Genomic DNA, 17,057 nt, shown 5'->3' with positions numbered 1-17,057 from the left:
AAGGGTTCACATTACTACAACAACAAGGTGAGGAAGTGTATGTAAACAGGAAAGCAAGAGAGGGAAAACAGCAAAGGCCTGTCTAGGCATGCATGGGAATACAGAGAGGGTTCCCTCAGTCTAATCCTATCCTCTACATAACTAGTTGAGACTTGTGCAGTCCAGGATGACATCCAACATGGTGGGAATGGAATGTAGCGGGAGGGGTCATGGGTTAGAGAATGATATACACCAACATTGGTGGGAACTATTCAGAGCTGTATTTCTATTGCTACTGGTAAGAAGGAAAATAAAGCTGTATCCAAGGATTTGCCTTTGTGAGCCTGCTTTTATTCCAAGAGCTTCCAGGTTCTGACAAGATGTTGGAAGACAACTCCTGTATTCCTCATCATTAGACAGCATAATTAGAGCTGATGGGAGTTGTGATACAGTAACATCTGGAAGGATGCAGTTTGTTCTGTTCAGTCAAGAGAGTTGAGTTTGAATTTAGATATAAAGCTGGTGGATATGATGTCTGACTTTAAAATGTCCTTTAATCTTTCCCCAATCTCCGAGCCACAAGGGCTGTTGGGTTGCAATTACCATTATCCCCAGTCCACATGGCAGATAATCAAAAGTGATGGAAGTTTATTTATTTATTTACAGTATTTACATTCTGCCCTTTTCACCCCGAAGGGGACTCAGGGCGGATCACAATGGACATATACATGGCAAACATTCAATGCCATAGACATACGACACATAGAGACAGAGACACAGAGGCTATTTAACTTTCCCAGCTTCTGGCTTTATGAGGGTATGCTAGATTCCAGCCACAGGAGGAGCTGCTACTTCATAATCCACTGTGATGCCGAGTCCTTGATGGAGTACTTCCTCATCTTCTGGCATTGTACACTGATGTACATTTTTATGGTGACGTAAATCAGTTAAATTAGCCTCCCCACATAAGCGGTCCCTAAATTTCCTATTTGACAGATGCAACTGTCTTTCGGGTTGCTTAGGTAAACAACTAGCCGGTTGCTTAGGCAAATGGTCAGTCACTCAATCCACCCCGGGCTTTGAACTCATGACCTCTTGGTCAGTAGTGATTTATTGCAGCTGGCTACTAACCAGCTGTGCCACAACATTCAGTAACATTTGGGGACCCAAGCTGGGTAAAAACTAAAGAGCACCCACCACATATAAAACACATTATGTTCCTCTGTATCCACAGATTCATCATCCATGGATTCAGCAGCCTTAGAAGGCACCCATAAGGCTGATGTGGCCTTCAATGAAAATGGGTTTGACCCTCCTGCTGTAGAATTATCCTCCAGAACCACATTTCAAACTTGTTGATTTCCTTTCTGTCTCCTTTCTTTCCTGTCTAGCTTTCACATCCATCCATATATACTGTCTGCTTCCACATGCATACCTAGGGAGCTTATTATTCAACTCAGGTCTTGTTACACAATCCTGAAAACTCCTACAAATTGTCAGTGGGAGTCTTCTCCTTTTTTCTCTGTTTTTGTTTCATGAGTTGAGCTTCTTTCTTGCTGCCCAATGTTTGTTTCGTTTCCAGACTGCTGGAGCTTTTTGGAACCCCGTTTACAGCCATGTAGTTTGCTTTGGCTGAAGGAAAGGTTAGGTTATCCTGGGAGCAGGGTGGAAAGCAGAGAAAGATCAGCTCTTTCTTGGCGTCCGAGAGTGATTTTGATGGAGTGCCAGGCTGCCCAGCAGGAAACAATGTGTGCTTTTTGGCCGACTGCTTTTACTGTTGAGATTAGAGATCCTGGTAGGGAGCAGAAGCAATGTACCATGTGTGTCTCCTTCTTATGCCAAATGAGCAATCGCTTCAGGACACCATGGCCGGACCGCTTCCTGCGGAGGCCTTTCGTCAAGATACTGATGTACCATTCTGTCTTTTTTCGGATCCTGGCTGTTCTTGCACATCAGTGGGGAATTGCTAGGGAAGAGGCAGCCAGCCAGACTTTCTCTTGACAGGGGCAGAATGACAAATGAAATACAATGTCTGAGATGGTGCACTGGGTGAATATATTGCTCTTTCCACTTGTGCCAATCATTCTTGCAGGAGTGGGGAAACAGGAAAAGTACAGCTTATGGGTGTTGTGCTGTTTCCAATAATCTCAGTTGAAAGTCTAAAGATCTAGGATTCTGGACCTCTCAATACTTGGCTACCTCTTTTAAAGTTTGGATTAAAATGCAGAAAATTAACTTCCACCAGCTCCCTCTTCACTGCAGCAAGAAAGTGACTTTGGTCCCAATGGTTGCATTTTTTAAAAAATGTAACATTATTGTGCATCAAAAATTGTCATTTGTTACTGAGAGGTTTGTGACTTGCAGCTTATTCCAAAATTTTGAGCCTAAGAAGCAGGGCCGTAGCCAGAATTTTTTTTTTGGGGGGGGGTGTGTGTGTGTGAAATTTTGGGGGGAGGGTTTGAACCCCTAGCACCCCCCACCCCCACTACAAACCTGTCAATATCTGCTTGAGATAGTGCCTGGAGGGACTCTTAATGTTTTGCGTCTCATAGATTTAGCATGGGGATTTGGTTAACCAGTTAAAATTCATGAGTAAACCAGGTTTTTTTTTTATAACCTGAAAAATTTCGGGGGGGGGGGGGGTTGAACCCCTAAACCCCCCCCCCCTCGTTACAGGCCTGCTAAGAAGGATAGTGAGGTGCTTGCAAAAGTTAGTAAGATAAAAAGGTTTGTGTAAACCCAATAAATACTGTATTGATATTAGAAGCCTTCTAGCCATATCTCTCTTAACAATATTTAATATGGAAATGGCATCTGTGCTGTAGTATTAATAGTTTAATCGCCCCCAGATGGTGTAGTGGACTAAGTGACTTGAAGGTTTGGTTGCTGACCTGAAAGCTGCCAGGTTCGAATCCCACCTGGGGAGAGTGAGGATGAGCTCCCTCTATCAGCTCCAGCTCCATGCGGGGACATGAGAGAAGCCTCCCACAAGGATGGTAAAAATATCAAAACATCCGGGCATCCCCTGGGCAACATCCTTGCAGACGGCCAATTCTCTCACTCCAGAAGCAAATCAAGTTGCTCCTGACAAGAAAAAAAACCAGTTTAATCAACATGGCTCAATACTATGGAATCATGGGAGGTGTAGTTTTTCAAGGTCTTTATTTATCCTTCTCTGCCAAAGAGTTCTTCTGCCTCACCAAAATACATATCCTAAGATTCCATAATGTTGAGCCATGGCAGTTAAAGTCTTATCAAGCTGTATTAATTCTACAGTGAAGATGCACCTACAGCCACCCTTTTACAGCCTGATGATCAGGTGTAATCCTTAAGAGACAGTGGTATGGCATTGGACTGGGACTTGGGAAATTTAGGTTCAGGTTCCCCAGTGAACCATGACCAGAGGCCAGACACTGTCTCTATGATCTACCTCATAGGGCTGTTGTGAGCTCTATATGCCAGTGAATAAAAGGTGAGACAATATTATAACTAGAAATGAATGAGTAACTAAAAAACAGTGCTTCCAATTTGAGTTTTAGAAGGGTTATCCCCAGAGAAACGCATCTGATTTTTCAGAGTGCTCTTATGACGGAGCTGTTTTTAAATATGTTCCTGTCAGGATTTCCCTCAGGGAGGTTTTCTGCTTCCAATTTCCTCTTTGATGAAAAAAAATATATAAAGAAAAGGTTTCAGGTTGCTTGGCAATGACAGGAATTAGATGTGTTTATAATACAATGGAGAATTGCTTTACATTGTTATTGATTTAGACTCCCTTCGCTGTCAGCTTTGTGTCCAAAAAAGGTTCCATACTTGACAGCTCCTTCCATTTACATCTTATACAAGAGACTAATGGTAATCCTGAGCATACAGCTTGCAAGTTTTGGGGAAATTTATATATTTTTTTCTACTGGAGCAAAGTCATAACCAAATTACATTGCAATTGTGACCTACTAAGGGAGATGATCACTACTCCTCTACTGCAAAGCTAACTTATAAATTATTTTTCTAGTTAATTGGGAGTTTGGCTTCAATAAAAAGAAGGTGAGGAAATTCACATGGTTCAAGTGCAGAGCAGGAGAAGGGCATATCTTCAACCACAGAAAACAGAGGCTGGCAAAATTGATTTAAAAACTAGTTAAAGTAATTATTTGAGGAATAAGAATACAAAGAGCCATAGAATAGCTAGTATGGTGTCGTGGTTTGAACATGGAACTGTAACTATGGAGAATAGGGTTTGGATTTTTGCTTAGCCATGGATATCTACTGGGTGACTTTTGGCAAGTCATACTCTCTCAGCTTCAGAAGAAGGAATCATAGAATCATAGAATCATAGAATAGTAGAGTTGGAAGAGACCTCAAGGGCCATCTAGTCCAACCCCCCGCTAAGAAGCAGGAAATCGCATTCAAAGCACCCCCGACAGATGGCCATCCAGCCTCTGCTTAAAAGCCTCCAAAGAAGGAGCCTCCACCACGGCCCGGGGGAGAGAGTTCCACTGCCGAACAGCCCTCACAGTGAGGAAGTTCTTCCTGATGTTCAGGTGGAATCTCCTTTCCTGTAGTTTGAAGCCATTGTTCCGTGTCCTAGTCTGCAGGGCAGCAGAAAATAAGCTTGCTCCCTCCTCCCTATGACTTCCCCTCACATATTTGTACATGGCTATCATGTCTCCTCTCAGCCTTCTCTTCTGCAGGCTAAACATGCCCAGCTCTTTAAGCCTCTCCTCATAGGGCTTGTTCTCCAGACCCTTAATCATTTTAGTTGCCCTCCTCTGGACGCTTTCCAGCTTGTCAGCATCTCCCTTCATCTGCGGTGCCCAAAACTGGACACAGTATTCCAGGTGTGGTCTGACCAAGGCAGAATAGAGGGGGAGCATGACTTCCCTGGATCTAGACGTTATTCCCCTATTGATGCAGGCCAAAATCCCATTGGCTTTTTTAGCTGCCGCATCACATTGTAGGCTCATGTTTAACTTGTTGTCCACGAGGACTCCAAGATCTTTTTCGCACACACTGCTGTCAAGCCAGGCGTCCCCCATTCTGTATCTTTGATTTCCATTTTTTCTGCCGAAGTGAAGTATCTTGCATTTGTCCCTGTTGAACTTCATTTTGTTAGTTTCGGCCCATCTCTCTAGTCTGTCAAGATCGTTTTGAATTCTGCTCCTGTCTTCTGGAGTGTTAGCTATCCCTCCGAGTTTGGTGTCATCTGCAAACTTGATGATCGTGCCTTCTAACCCTTCGTCTAAGTCGTTAATAAAGATGTTGAACAGAACCGGGCCCAGGACGGAGCCCTGCGGCACTCCACTTGTCACTTCTTTCCATGATGAAGACGACGCATTGGTGAGCACCCTTTGGGTTCGTTCACTTAGCCAATTACAGATCCACCTAACCGTAGTTTTGTCTAGCCCACATTTTACTAGTTTGTTTGCCAGAAGGTCGTGGGGGACTTTGTCGAAGGCCTTACTGAAATCTAGATATGCTACATCCACGGCATTCCCTGTATCGACCCAACTCGTAACTCTATCGAAAAAAGAGATCAGATTAGTCTGGCATGACTTGTTTTTGGTAAATCCGTGTTGACTATTAGCAATGACCGCATTTGTTTCTAAGTGTTTGCAGACCACTTCCTTAATGATCTTTTCCAGAATCTTGCCTGGTATTGATGTGAGGCTGACCGGACGGTAATTGTTTGGGTCGTTCTTTTTTCCCTTCTTGAAGATAGGGACCACATTCGCCCTCCTCCAATCTGCTGGGACTTCTCCTGTTCTCCAAGAACTCTCGAAGATGATTGCCAGTGGTTCTGAAATAACTTCCGCTAGTTCCTTCAATACTCTTGGATGTAGCTGATCTGGCCCTGGGGACTTGAATTCGTTTAGAGTGGCCAGGTGTTCCTGGACAACTTGTTTCCCTATTTGGGGTTGGATTTCCCCCAATCCTTCGTCCATTCCATGTTGCTGAGGTTGAAGATGGCTTTCTTTTTGTGAGAAGACCGAGGCAAAGAAGGCATTAAGCAGTTCTGCCTTTTCCCTATCCCCTGTCACCATCACCCCATCTACTCCTTGCAGTGGCCCTATCGCCTCCTTTTTCTTCCTTTTTCTACCAACATAAGCAAAAAAACCTTTTTTGTTGTTTTTTATGTCCCTGGCAAGCCTGAGCTCATTTTGCGCTTTAGCCTTGCGAACCTTTTCCCTACAGGAGTTGGCTATACGTTTGAATTCTTCTTTGGTGATTTCTCCCCTTTTCCACTTCTTGTGCATGTCACTTTTGAGCTTTAGCTCAGTTAGAAGTTCTTTGGACATCCATTCTGGCTTCTTTGCACTTGTCTTATTTTTCTTCTTTGTTGGCACTGTTTGCATTTGCGCCTTGAGTATTTCACTTTTGAAAAACTCCCATCCATCCTTAACTCCCTTGTTTTTTAATATCGGCGTCCATGGAATGCCGCTCAGTAATTCCTTCATTTTTTGGAAGTCAGCTCTCTTAAAGTCCAGAATGCGTGTTTGACTTGTCTTAGTTTCAGCATTCCTTTGTATTGCAAACTGCAGGAGCACATGGTCACTTGCCCCTAAGGATCCAACCACTTCAACTGTATTGATCAGGTCTTCCACATTTGTTAAGATTAGATCAAGAGTTGCTGATCCCCTTGTTGCCTCTTCTACCTTCTGGACCATAAAATTATCTGCAAGGCAAGTGAGGAATTTGTTGGACTTTGTACTCTTGGCTGAGTTTGTTTTCCAGCAGATATCGGGATAATTGAAATCGCCCATGACTACTATATCTCTTCTTTGTGCCTGTTTGGTCAGCTGTTGACAGAAGGCTTCATCAAGTCCTTCATCCTGACTCGGAGGTCTGTAGTAGACACCCACGACAAGATCTTTTTGAGTCCCGGTTCCCTTGATTCTTATCCAGATGCTTTCAAGCTGGTTTCCCGGATTACAGTCTTGCATTTCTTCTGCAACGTAACTGTTTTTGACATATAAAGCTACTCCCCCTCCTCTCCCCTTTGTTCTATTTATGTGAAAGAGGTTATAGCCCTCAATGGTTAAATTCCAGTGATGGGAGTCATCCCACCAGGTTTCAGTGATGCCTATGACATCGTATGTGTGGTGCTGTGCTAGGAGTTGGAGTTCGTCTTGCTTATTTCCCATGCTCTGAGCATTAGTGTAAAGACATGTAAGCCCCTGTGACCTCCCCTCGAACTGTTTATTTGGGATTATTGTGCTCTCTGTACTTGGTCCTTGCTGTGTTTGTGCAGCCCTCCGTTTAGCCTTACGGCGGTTCCCTGTGGTCGTGGGTAATATAGTGTTCGCCAGGCTGTTGTTCCCCTCCCCCAGTGGATTTAGTTTAAAGTGGAAAATGCAAACCTCCTCAGAACAAATCTTACTAAGAAAACCGTGTGAAAGGCTTGCCTTAGGATTGTCATAAGTTGTTTTTTTTCATGTCAAGAATGTCTTGAAAAACTGCAAGTTGCTTCTGATGTGAGAGAATTGGCCATCTGCAAGGATGTTGCCCAGGAAATGCCCAGATGCCCCTTGTGGGAGGCTTCTCTCATGTCCCTACATAGAGCTGGAGCTGATAGAGGAAGCTCATCCTCACTCTCCCCAGGTTGGATTCAAACTGGCAACCTTCAGGTTAGCAACCCAAACTCCAAGTTATCATTACTGCTGGCACAAGGGTTTAACCCACTGCGCCACACAATAACAAGAAAAGAGAATGTAATGAGAGAATAAAGCTCATATCTATGGGACTGATACCCGCAGTTTCATCTATTCATGTCTGACCAAATATGTCCCTTCTAGACATTTTAGGTCCTCAAGCAGAAGGCCAGGGGTCCTTCATTTTAATAGAGTTTACTATTAGCCACAGTTTCACATATCCACATGAAGTTCAGTAATACATTCCTTGGGGATACAGGGCTTAAACTAGAAAGGGTGACAGTTCACATAGAGATGGCAATGTGTCTGCTTCCAAACATAGCCAACACCTAGTATATATGAATAGTGTTTTGACTGAGAGCAAAATTACAGTTACCTCATTCCTACTTTATTTCAGTGTATTGTTTGAATTTTAAGGTTTTTTTGTATGAGGAGGGAGGGAGAGAGAAGGAGAGACAAAGAAAGGCTGCTTCATAAGAACAGGAGCATCTCCTAAGGATCTGGTGTGGTTGTTATGGACCTGATACTATCTGTTATTGGATTCAAACTATCAGGCTGCAGCAAGGGTATTTTTAGCTTTTTGCCCAAGCAGACAGCTGGATGAGGTTGCCTGAGCAACTGCGGCGTCACCTTGAACTCCCTCAAATGCTGAAGGAAGCATCTTGATCCATGTATTCAGAGGGGTTTCTCTTCAGACACCAACTTCCAGAGGACAATTGAGGATAATGTCCAAAGTGGCAGTGCAGACAAGGTGTGTTAATGATGAATTGTGTCTTAATGAGGAAAACATATAGCCATTACATTCAAAAGGAACTTTCTATGTAAGACTCCACAAACAAGCTGTTTCTCACCATCCATGTGGAAGCTCTGATGGATTACAAAGCACTGGTTGGCAACTAGTTTTAAGGAAGTTTGTCATGACAGAGAAGTGAAGGATGATGTTTTCAACTAATTTGCACTGCCAAATAATGTAGTTTCAGAATGCAGATTAACAGTATAATCTGCCTTCTTAAACTCTAGATGTTGTTAAATTGAAGTTCCCAGCACTCCTGACATATCTAATGTTGAAAAGTGCAGGGAGTTACAGTCATTAATATCAGGAACTGTGTATAACCCCCATCCTTTATTTAAAAGAAACTTGCCATTATGGGTGTAGTGTTTGTATATTAGGGAGAAAATTGTCTAGGTCTAGGACATAGAGGGATGGAGTAGAAAAAGTATGTATATTAAACCCTTGCATATATCATGTCAACCATATTGCATGTCTTTTACTGGATCTCATTTGAGTTGGTTCAGCTCCTTGTTCTTCAGCAGTTAGAATACGTGTATGTTTTCCATGACAATACAAGAGCTTGTAGGGAAAGTTAGTGTTACAACTGGAAGACAATTGTAGGTCTTCGTCCTTTGACATAGTATATAAGAGCCAGTGTGGTTAATAGTTTGACTCTGGAGACCAGGGTTTGATTCCCCACTCAATCATGGGCACTCATTGTATGACCTTGGACATGTCACACTGCCTCAGAGGATGGAAATGGCCAAATCTGGTCATGAAAACCTTTCGATATTTCTGAATCATGACCTTGTGGTTGCTGTGAGTTGGAAATAGCACCAAGGCACATACCTACAACTCAATGACAAAAGTCTTGTTGATATTAGTAGGGTTTAATGCAGGGGCAAGTGAACTAAAATCTCAGGCCTTGGGGAAGTTACTCTTCTGCATTAAAATTATCAGAATCCGATTGTCAGCTTGCCATTGGTTTAAAAAAAACACCAATTTTCCTCTTGTGTTTCTAGCAGAACTTAATGTTTTTCAGCCACAGAAATATTAACTTCCTAGACTGAGGTCTTCTCCTAGTCCTAATGTTGCTAAGAAACTTGTGAGTCCTTTTCACAGAGATAGAGGAACCTATATAGACTGTTAAGTGAAATACAAATTCTGAGTGCATACATGCCCAGTGGACACTAAAGTAGAGGACCAAGGGTTGGGAGTGGGAATTGTTCTTGATGAGCAAATGGCACATGTTTCATTATTAAAGAGTTTTTGATTTTTTACTAAGGGTCCCATTAGGAGGTCATCAGGGGCAGATGGGAATGTCTGCCCTCCAAGCCATCCAACTAGCATCAATGAGCAGCCCTCTTCACCTTCTCAGCAGCCTGAAGTGGTGGTTAATGCCCTTAAGGTAACATGCCTTGCTGTCTTTGGCACAAATGTGCCAAATCTCCCATTTGTGCCAACTCTTCCATTTGTGTGTCCTGTGACCATCTGTAACCCATTGCACTCAAAAGCATCAACATATCTCAAAGGAAAACCAGAAGACAATTCAATGAGCCCCTACTGATGATAATATCTCTTACATATTTCTTTCCATGCGTGACTTGTTACATATCACCTGTTTTGACTTAAGGGTTCAGTTGGTACAACTTCTGAGTTTTTTTGTTTGTTTTACAAAATGTCTATAGAGCTGTATAGATTAGCTCTGTTGGAAATTCTGGGACCACAACAGAGATGTCATCCTTTGAATGTGATTCCCTTTTGTACAGATAGAAACATGTTTTAACATGATGTGATGTGGAATGTGAAGTCCACCTTGTTTAGAACATACAGGAGTGAGCAAACTCTTGTCCTTCAGGGGTTTTGAACTTCAGCTCCCAGAATCCTTCATCATTGGTCAAAGCAACTGTGGTTCTGGAGCTCCCAGAGTTCCTGATCATAGGACAAAATAGCTAGGGCTTATGGAAGTTGGAGTTCCAAACACCTGGATGACCACAGCTTGTGCAGGTCTGCTCTAGAGGATACAAGAAACCCATTTCAGGTAAAAAAAGGATGAAAAGTGTAGTGCTCTTGAGATTTAAATAAGGACTGTGCAGCTTTGGAGTCTTTGAAAATTTTCTATTTCTGCTATTCACCACACAATGGGCAGTCAGGGCCTTCCGAGAAGCTCTCAGGAGTAAAACAACAGCACCCCACTTGTGGAATGCAGGGCTCATATAGGCAAACACCATTGCCAGAACTAGCAACAGTGTGTTTACCTGAAAAATGTAAATGGAAGCCAACACTATATTTTATACCCAGGTATTTTCTATATTAGTTATGTGATTTGGATGAACCTGTAGTTGACTTTATCTATCTCACATCTGGTGAATCCAAGATAATACACTGTGATGTGACTAGGAAAACATTGAGTTTGTTCAAATAACTTGACAAGCTAGTCATCTTTGGAAACTTACCATGAAACTGCAGTGTATTGATGTATGCTCCTTGATTCAAGGAGCTATCACAGCATCTGGAAAGGTATAGGTTCTTCCCCAGGTCTGTTTTGGTGGCCTTCAGCTCTTCTAGATTGCCCCATTTCTGTCCAAAAATATGAATATCTTCTCTTAGATGTCTCTGTAGTAGCAGTTCATCTTTTTAATGGACTACATGAAGATGTTCTTCTGACCACTTTTTTGGAGAGGGAGGAGGTAGCACTATGGTAAAGTCCTGGAGGCAAAAAATGGAGAAAACAAAAGCTGTTAACAAGCAACTACTATGGAGTTAGTGCTAACTGACCTCACAATTGTTATGGCTATGAACCTATAAGAAAGTTCTTTGTCCACCATGGGGTATTCATGTGGAACCCAGTGAGGGAAAGGTACCTGCTTCCTTCCAGGTTTGAAATCTTCTAGAAATTCTACAAGTTACTCTTATGAGCAGAAAAAAAGTTTGCAGGGAGCCATCCCTGAGGACAGCATTATGACATCTCTTATTTTTGTTGTTAAAATATGAGGAACATGTCTCGGATGAAAAGCCTTTTTCTAATATCCTGTGCAAATCTGGAAAATATATTTTTAATATTTTATATTCTGATAAAATATTTAACAGTTTAATAAAAACAGAAAAAAGCTGAGTGCATTATGTCATAAGTTCCATTCTTTTTGGTTTCCTTTTTATAAAAGTTTGCTATATCCATCCACTCATCTCCCCCCCCCCCCAATATATTCACATACATTGTATTGTTTGAGAAGCTTACCTTATGCATGAAGACTTGAATTGTACTACAAATGCTTAAGGAGTCTGATCTTCTGAAAATTATTATTCAAAATTAACCTTTCACTGAAATGTATGGGTGAAACTGGATTTCTCCTTTTACATACATTACAGATTCACTAGATTAAGGGAACCAAAATACATATTTGATATCCTGGATAGAAAGCATCAAGGAGAGTTGCTATCAGCAACCTGCACAAAAGAGACCTGGAATATATAAAACCAAATGAATTAGCAAATCCACTCAACACATGAAATTACATTTGTCCCTTAGATTCACAATTTTGATTATTTGTGAATTTGTAGGTCATGTTTAACCAGCTCGACTTCCTCACCCCCATCCTCCTCCTCTCCTTTCCTTCTTGCCGTCCATACCTTTCTTTTTCACCTTGCAATATGGCACCTCCGGTAAATGTGCAATGCTACTCCTCTTCCATCCACACTGAAGCTGATGTTAGCAAGAGAAGTCTTCCATGTGCTCTTTTTGGATAGTGCTTTGTGATTCCCCTGCTTATACTTGCTGCCTTCCCTTTGCATAAGTCCCTTTTTGTGCAGTGGTTCCATGAAATAGTCAGCCTTCACTTTTCTGTGGCTTTCCTTTCCGTGGTTTCAGTTACAGTAGAGTCTCACTTATCCAACACTCACTTATCCAATGTTCTGGATTATCCAACGCATTTTTGTAGTCAATGTTTTCAATACATCGTGATATTTTCGTGCTAAATTCGTAAGTACAGTAATTACTACATAGCATTACTGTGTATTGAACTACTTTTTCTGTCAAATTTGTTGTATAACATAATGTTTTGGTGCTTCATTTGTAAAATCATAACCTAATTTGATGTTTAATAGGCTTTTCCTTAATCTCTCCTTATTATCCAACATATTCGCTTATCCAACATTCTGCCGGCCCGTTTACGTTGGATAAGCGAGACTCTACTGTACTACTAAAACCATGGAATATGTAGTTTCAAGTATCCATGGAGGGTCTTGGAACATATGCCCAACAGATAAATATGAGCTCTTGTACTTGTATAAGGACCTCATCACATTTGCCGCTGGAATCGCCACGGATTGTAATGAATCCAGCGGTGCCCAGCATGGGATGTGGGGAATGTATTGCCCCATGTGCCCCAAATGAAACAAAAGAAGGGAGTGTTCGTTGAAAAGAAATTGATTAGAAGAGATCGAAGTGGTATGAGATCAAAAGGCTTCTTTCTGCCCTGATAATTTAGGCACCTATGGGTAATAATTCCAACACTTTTGTACAATTGTAACACTTTAGTATAATTCTAAATGCAGTTTCTCCATTTTGTGAAGGCCTGTTGTTTGTACTTACAGGAAGGGTCTTAGGGTGGTTCCAGAATTCACTTAAATGCATGCCAAAGTGGGTTTAAGAAAGTCTCCACACACACTCCCCCCAAACCTGTGCTTTTCCAGAGGGGTGTCTAGATACCCCCAGGTACCTTCCGGGAGGGCACCCAGACACCTAGAAGCCTGCCCCCACAAAAGCCCATAAAAATTAAAACAACGTACTTATCCACTATTAAAGTACTTCTGAAATCTTCCTGGAGCATGGAGGGGGGGGGAGGAGAAGTGATTTTATATGCACCAGGAGGATTCCAGAAATACTTCAATGGTGGCTGGGCAAGTTGTTTGAATTTTTACGGGCTTTTGGGGTGGGGAGGGGAGAGGGTCGTTGCCCTCTTGGTTTTCCGGGCTCATGGAGCCCTAAAAACTTGAGAGGACTGTGTGGATTGGGCCCGGGGATCGTGTGACATGGCCCATGTGGTTTCCATTCCTCCTTTAGCCCACTTTCTCCACTTTCTCCTATCAGGCAGAGAAGGCTAAAGACCTACCATGGCTTCATGGGGATTGTTCTCATAGTCTTGAATCCTCTACCAATGTAGTACATGCTGGCTCTACCTTTGTTATCTTTCAGCTGTCAGGGAAAACCAATTTTAGGTGGACTATTTTGATTTTTCCTCCAACTTGTTTGCTGGAGAAGGTTTTAACACTAAACATTATCTAACCATGATGCTATAATTATAATTGTATTCTATTTTTACTTAATTGGTGTGAAGTAGCTTGATTGCTATTTTGCAACAGAAAGGTAGGGCATAGACTAATTTAATAAAATGATGTCTTCTTTTCTGTTTCTTTTATCCCGTTTCCTTAGAAAAAACATGTAACAATCCTCTGATTTTTTGGGGGGCTGGGGAAGAGGTCGCAAGGGGAAGCAATACTTAGCTAAATGGAAAAGTTTTCATGATGTATAAAGTGCATTTCCCAACAACCTGTTTTCTGCTCAATGAGCGACAGAAAATATTTGCTCAGTACATAATGCTGATGTAGCAAAAAAGGCGAGAGCTGACATTTTCAATTGTCTTTTATTTCCATGCAAAATAATGACCTCTAGATGATGTAAAGGGGTGCACTGCATACAATCAGAGTTTGAAGATTGAAGGGCACCTTCTACCCATGCTATGAGGAAATTACTGTTTTCTTACAAGATTTTAGTGTGCTGAAAACACTAATGGTGTTGAGATCCTTAAACTCCTTCTGAAAATGACGTTGAGTCTTGAAGCCAAGCATTGTACTTAATTACAACTTGTATGTTTTCCATGTAAAATCAAAATATAAAATCAAGGCAGTATTCAGTACATTTATTATTCATGGAAATCTGTGTGCCTCAAGTCAAGTCATGATCATTTTGTCCTACTGACCTATATAGGACCTAACATCAACTAATATTAGACTTGTCTGTACAAATGAAGGACTTGGGTTCAGTTGAAATCCAACACTGACTGTCTATAGCAGGCATGGGCAAACTTTCGAACTTGGGGGCCAGGAGGGAGGGGTTTATTCCCGTCTCCTCCCTGCCTTTTCCACCCCTTCTTCTTCTCTTTTGGAGACAGAAAGTGCAGGAAAGATGGAAAACATTTGGATCCCAAAAGGGTTGGTTTTGGTCAGGATGAGATGGTGGACGGGAGAGAAAGAGTGTATCCATTAGACCCCGTATTGCATATTCCTGATATGGAATCCTAAAATCCTAGAGCTGGAAGAGACCCCCAAGGGCCATCTAGTACAACCCCTTGCCATGCTGGAAGGCACAATCAAAGCATTCCCAATTGACAGCCTCTGCAGAAAAGCCTCCTGAGGAGACTCCATCATTGATACAGCCTATGCTACTCTCCAGGAAGTTCTTCCTAATATTTTCAGTCAAATGTATTTCCCTGCTATTTGAAACTATTGCTCCCTTGTGCCCTGGTCTCTAGAGCAGCAGAAAATCCATTTTCCCACTCCTACTCAATGGGACATCCTTTTAAATCTTGAAGCATAGTTCTCATGTTCCCTTTCTGACTTCTCTTCTCCCAGCTAAACATTCCCCAGAAGGAAAGGAGGAAGGAAAGAGAAAAGGAAGGAAGGAAGGACGAAAGGGTGGAAGGGAATGGAGGGAAGGGAGAGAAGAGGGAAGAGGGAAGGAAGGAAGGAAGGATAGAAGGAGGAAGAGGGAGGTAAGACGCGGGCTGTGGCGCAGGCTGGAAAGCAAGCCAACTGCAACAAATCACTCTGACCAAGAGGTCATGAGTTCGAGGCCAGCCTGTGCCTGCATCTTGTCTCTGTCTCTGTTCTATGTTATGGCATTGAATGTTTGCCTTTGTGTGTGCAATGTGATCCACCCTGAATCCCCTTCGGGGTGAGAAGGGCGGAATATAAATGCTGTAAATAAATAAATAAATAAATACATAAATAAATAAGGGAGGGAGGGAGGGAGGGAGGGAAGGAGGAAGGAAAAAGAGAGAAGGAAAGAAAGATAGGATGGTGAGAGAAAGGAGGGACTGAGAAAAGAGCCCAATGGGCCGTATCTGGCCCTTGGGCCTGGGTTTGCCCATACCTGATCTGTAGTAATATCCAGTGAGTATCCTGTGTTTTCTGCTTGTAGCTCAACTTTGCTCCACTCCAAACAAAGTCTGGGGTTCCGGAGTTTGCAGGAAAGTTTGGAATATCCTGCGGGCTTCATAACTGACTAGATCACTGGGTCAGGTCTGTTGACTACCAACAGCTGTAATCAACACACCACAATTGCTGATAACAATTCCAAGGTCCAAAATAAGTTGGGGTGATGGTGAAAATGAACTTCTTTATGATTTACTGGATCCAAAGCCATCCCTAAGATCAGTGCTGAAGCAACTCAGGATTTACCAGTTTTCTCTTCCTAGGTCCACTTAGGTGAGATAGTAGTGAGATTTCAGAACATGGGGGTTATGTGTCTCACTGCAGTTGTGTTTCTGGAGCTGGGACTTATGTAACTTTTCCTGTTTTGGACCAAGAAAATCTTTTGCAACACAAGTTCAAGGTAGACCATCTTTCTGGACTACAACTGTCAGAATCCCCCCACGAACATGGTTTGGTCACTTTACTATCTATGTGCTGTCAATGAACGTTTGGCTGGTGACATATATCCATAATAAAATATAAGAAATATATGCAGGCATAGCTATTTAATACCATATATAGTCATGTATAAGTCAACCTCATCTATAAGTGAAAGGCAAGTTTTGTGGATTTTGATAGGACCTGTGGATATGTTAAGGGTAAAACATAGAGGCATGTAACAAAGGTTTAAAAGGTTTCCAGACTGCATCTTTAATATTTTAATTTTGTGTTATTTTGATCCAGAGAGGTTGATTAATATACAAAAATGACCCCTGGAATCTCTCCAATGGCCTTTTCCAATGACTTTTTCTAGACATTTGGCCACCATGAGTTCTTTAAACAAGAGTCAAATTCCTCCTACTAGTAGTACACGCTCATCCTATTCTAATGTTCCCTAGCCAGAATATTTGGGTTTAGACTTGCTCCATTAATTAATGTGCAAAGTCACATGAAGGAGCTGATTGTATGCTAGAGGAGAGTTCTACAATATCATGAATGGTAAAAAAAAGACAAATAAATGGGCCCAACAACAAATCAAGCAAACTCTAGCTAGAAACTGATACAGTATATGGACATATGAAATAACATGATTAATAAAAAAAAGACTATAATGCTGGGTAATACTGAAAACATTAAGAAGACTACATTACAGGTCGATAGACTCAGTCAATAGAGCTAACTTGGTGTCGTGTTCTACTAATTGCTCTACGACTCTGGAGACCTGTGTTCCAATCTCTACTCAGTCATAGTAATCAGGAAAATAAAGGAAAACCAAAAAAGATTCAACAGTGATGCCGAAAAGGGGAGGAGGAGCTGAGATTGGCTTCTGCTTGCTTTTGTTGCGGGCAGGTTTTCGTACTGCGAGGGCTCTTACCGTTACAGACTCCCAGAGGTAGCAAAAGTACTGGAAGGAAACAAATCTGTGCACAAGTCTACCCTGGACCCAATTCCACATAGAAAGAGCTTAC

The 17,057-nt window shown here is 42.0% G+C and overlaps 1 protein-coding gene across 4 annotated transcripts in view; it reads left to right on the top strand.

Annotated features, from left to right (window-relative positions):
* ccdc85a (coiled-coil domain containing 85A) overlaps window positions 1-17,057 on the top strand; it is a 179,331-nt gene that overhangs the window by 152,843 nt on the left and 9,431 nt on the right. The window contains exon 4 of one of the 4 annotated variants that reach the window (XM_062970312.1): window positions 9,683-9,805. The exons of the other annotated variants lie outside the window; for them this stretch is intronic. Within the exon in view, the coding sequence (XP_062826382.1) occupies window positions 9,683-9,805 (123 nt within the window). The remainder of the gene's footprint in view (window positions 1-9,682; window positions 9,806-17,057) is intronic. 4 annotated transcript variants of the gene reach the window in all.

This window comes from Anolis carolinensis, chromosome 1 (genome assembly GCF_035594765.1).
Source record: "Anolis carolinensis isolate JA03-04 chromosome 1, rAnoCar3.1.pri, whole genome shotgun sequence".
NCBI lineage: Eukaryota > Metazoa > Chordata > Lepidosauria > Squamata > Dactyloidae > Anolis > Anolis carolinensis.
The sequence above is the reverse complement of the archived record's forward strand: the minus strand, read 5'-3'. Positions and strand labels throughout refer to the sequence as shown.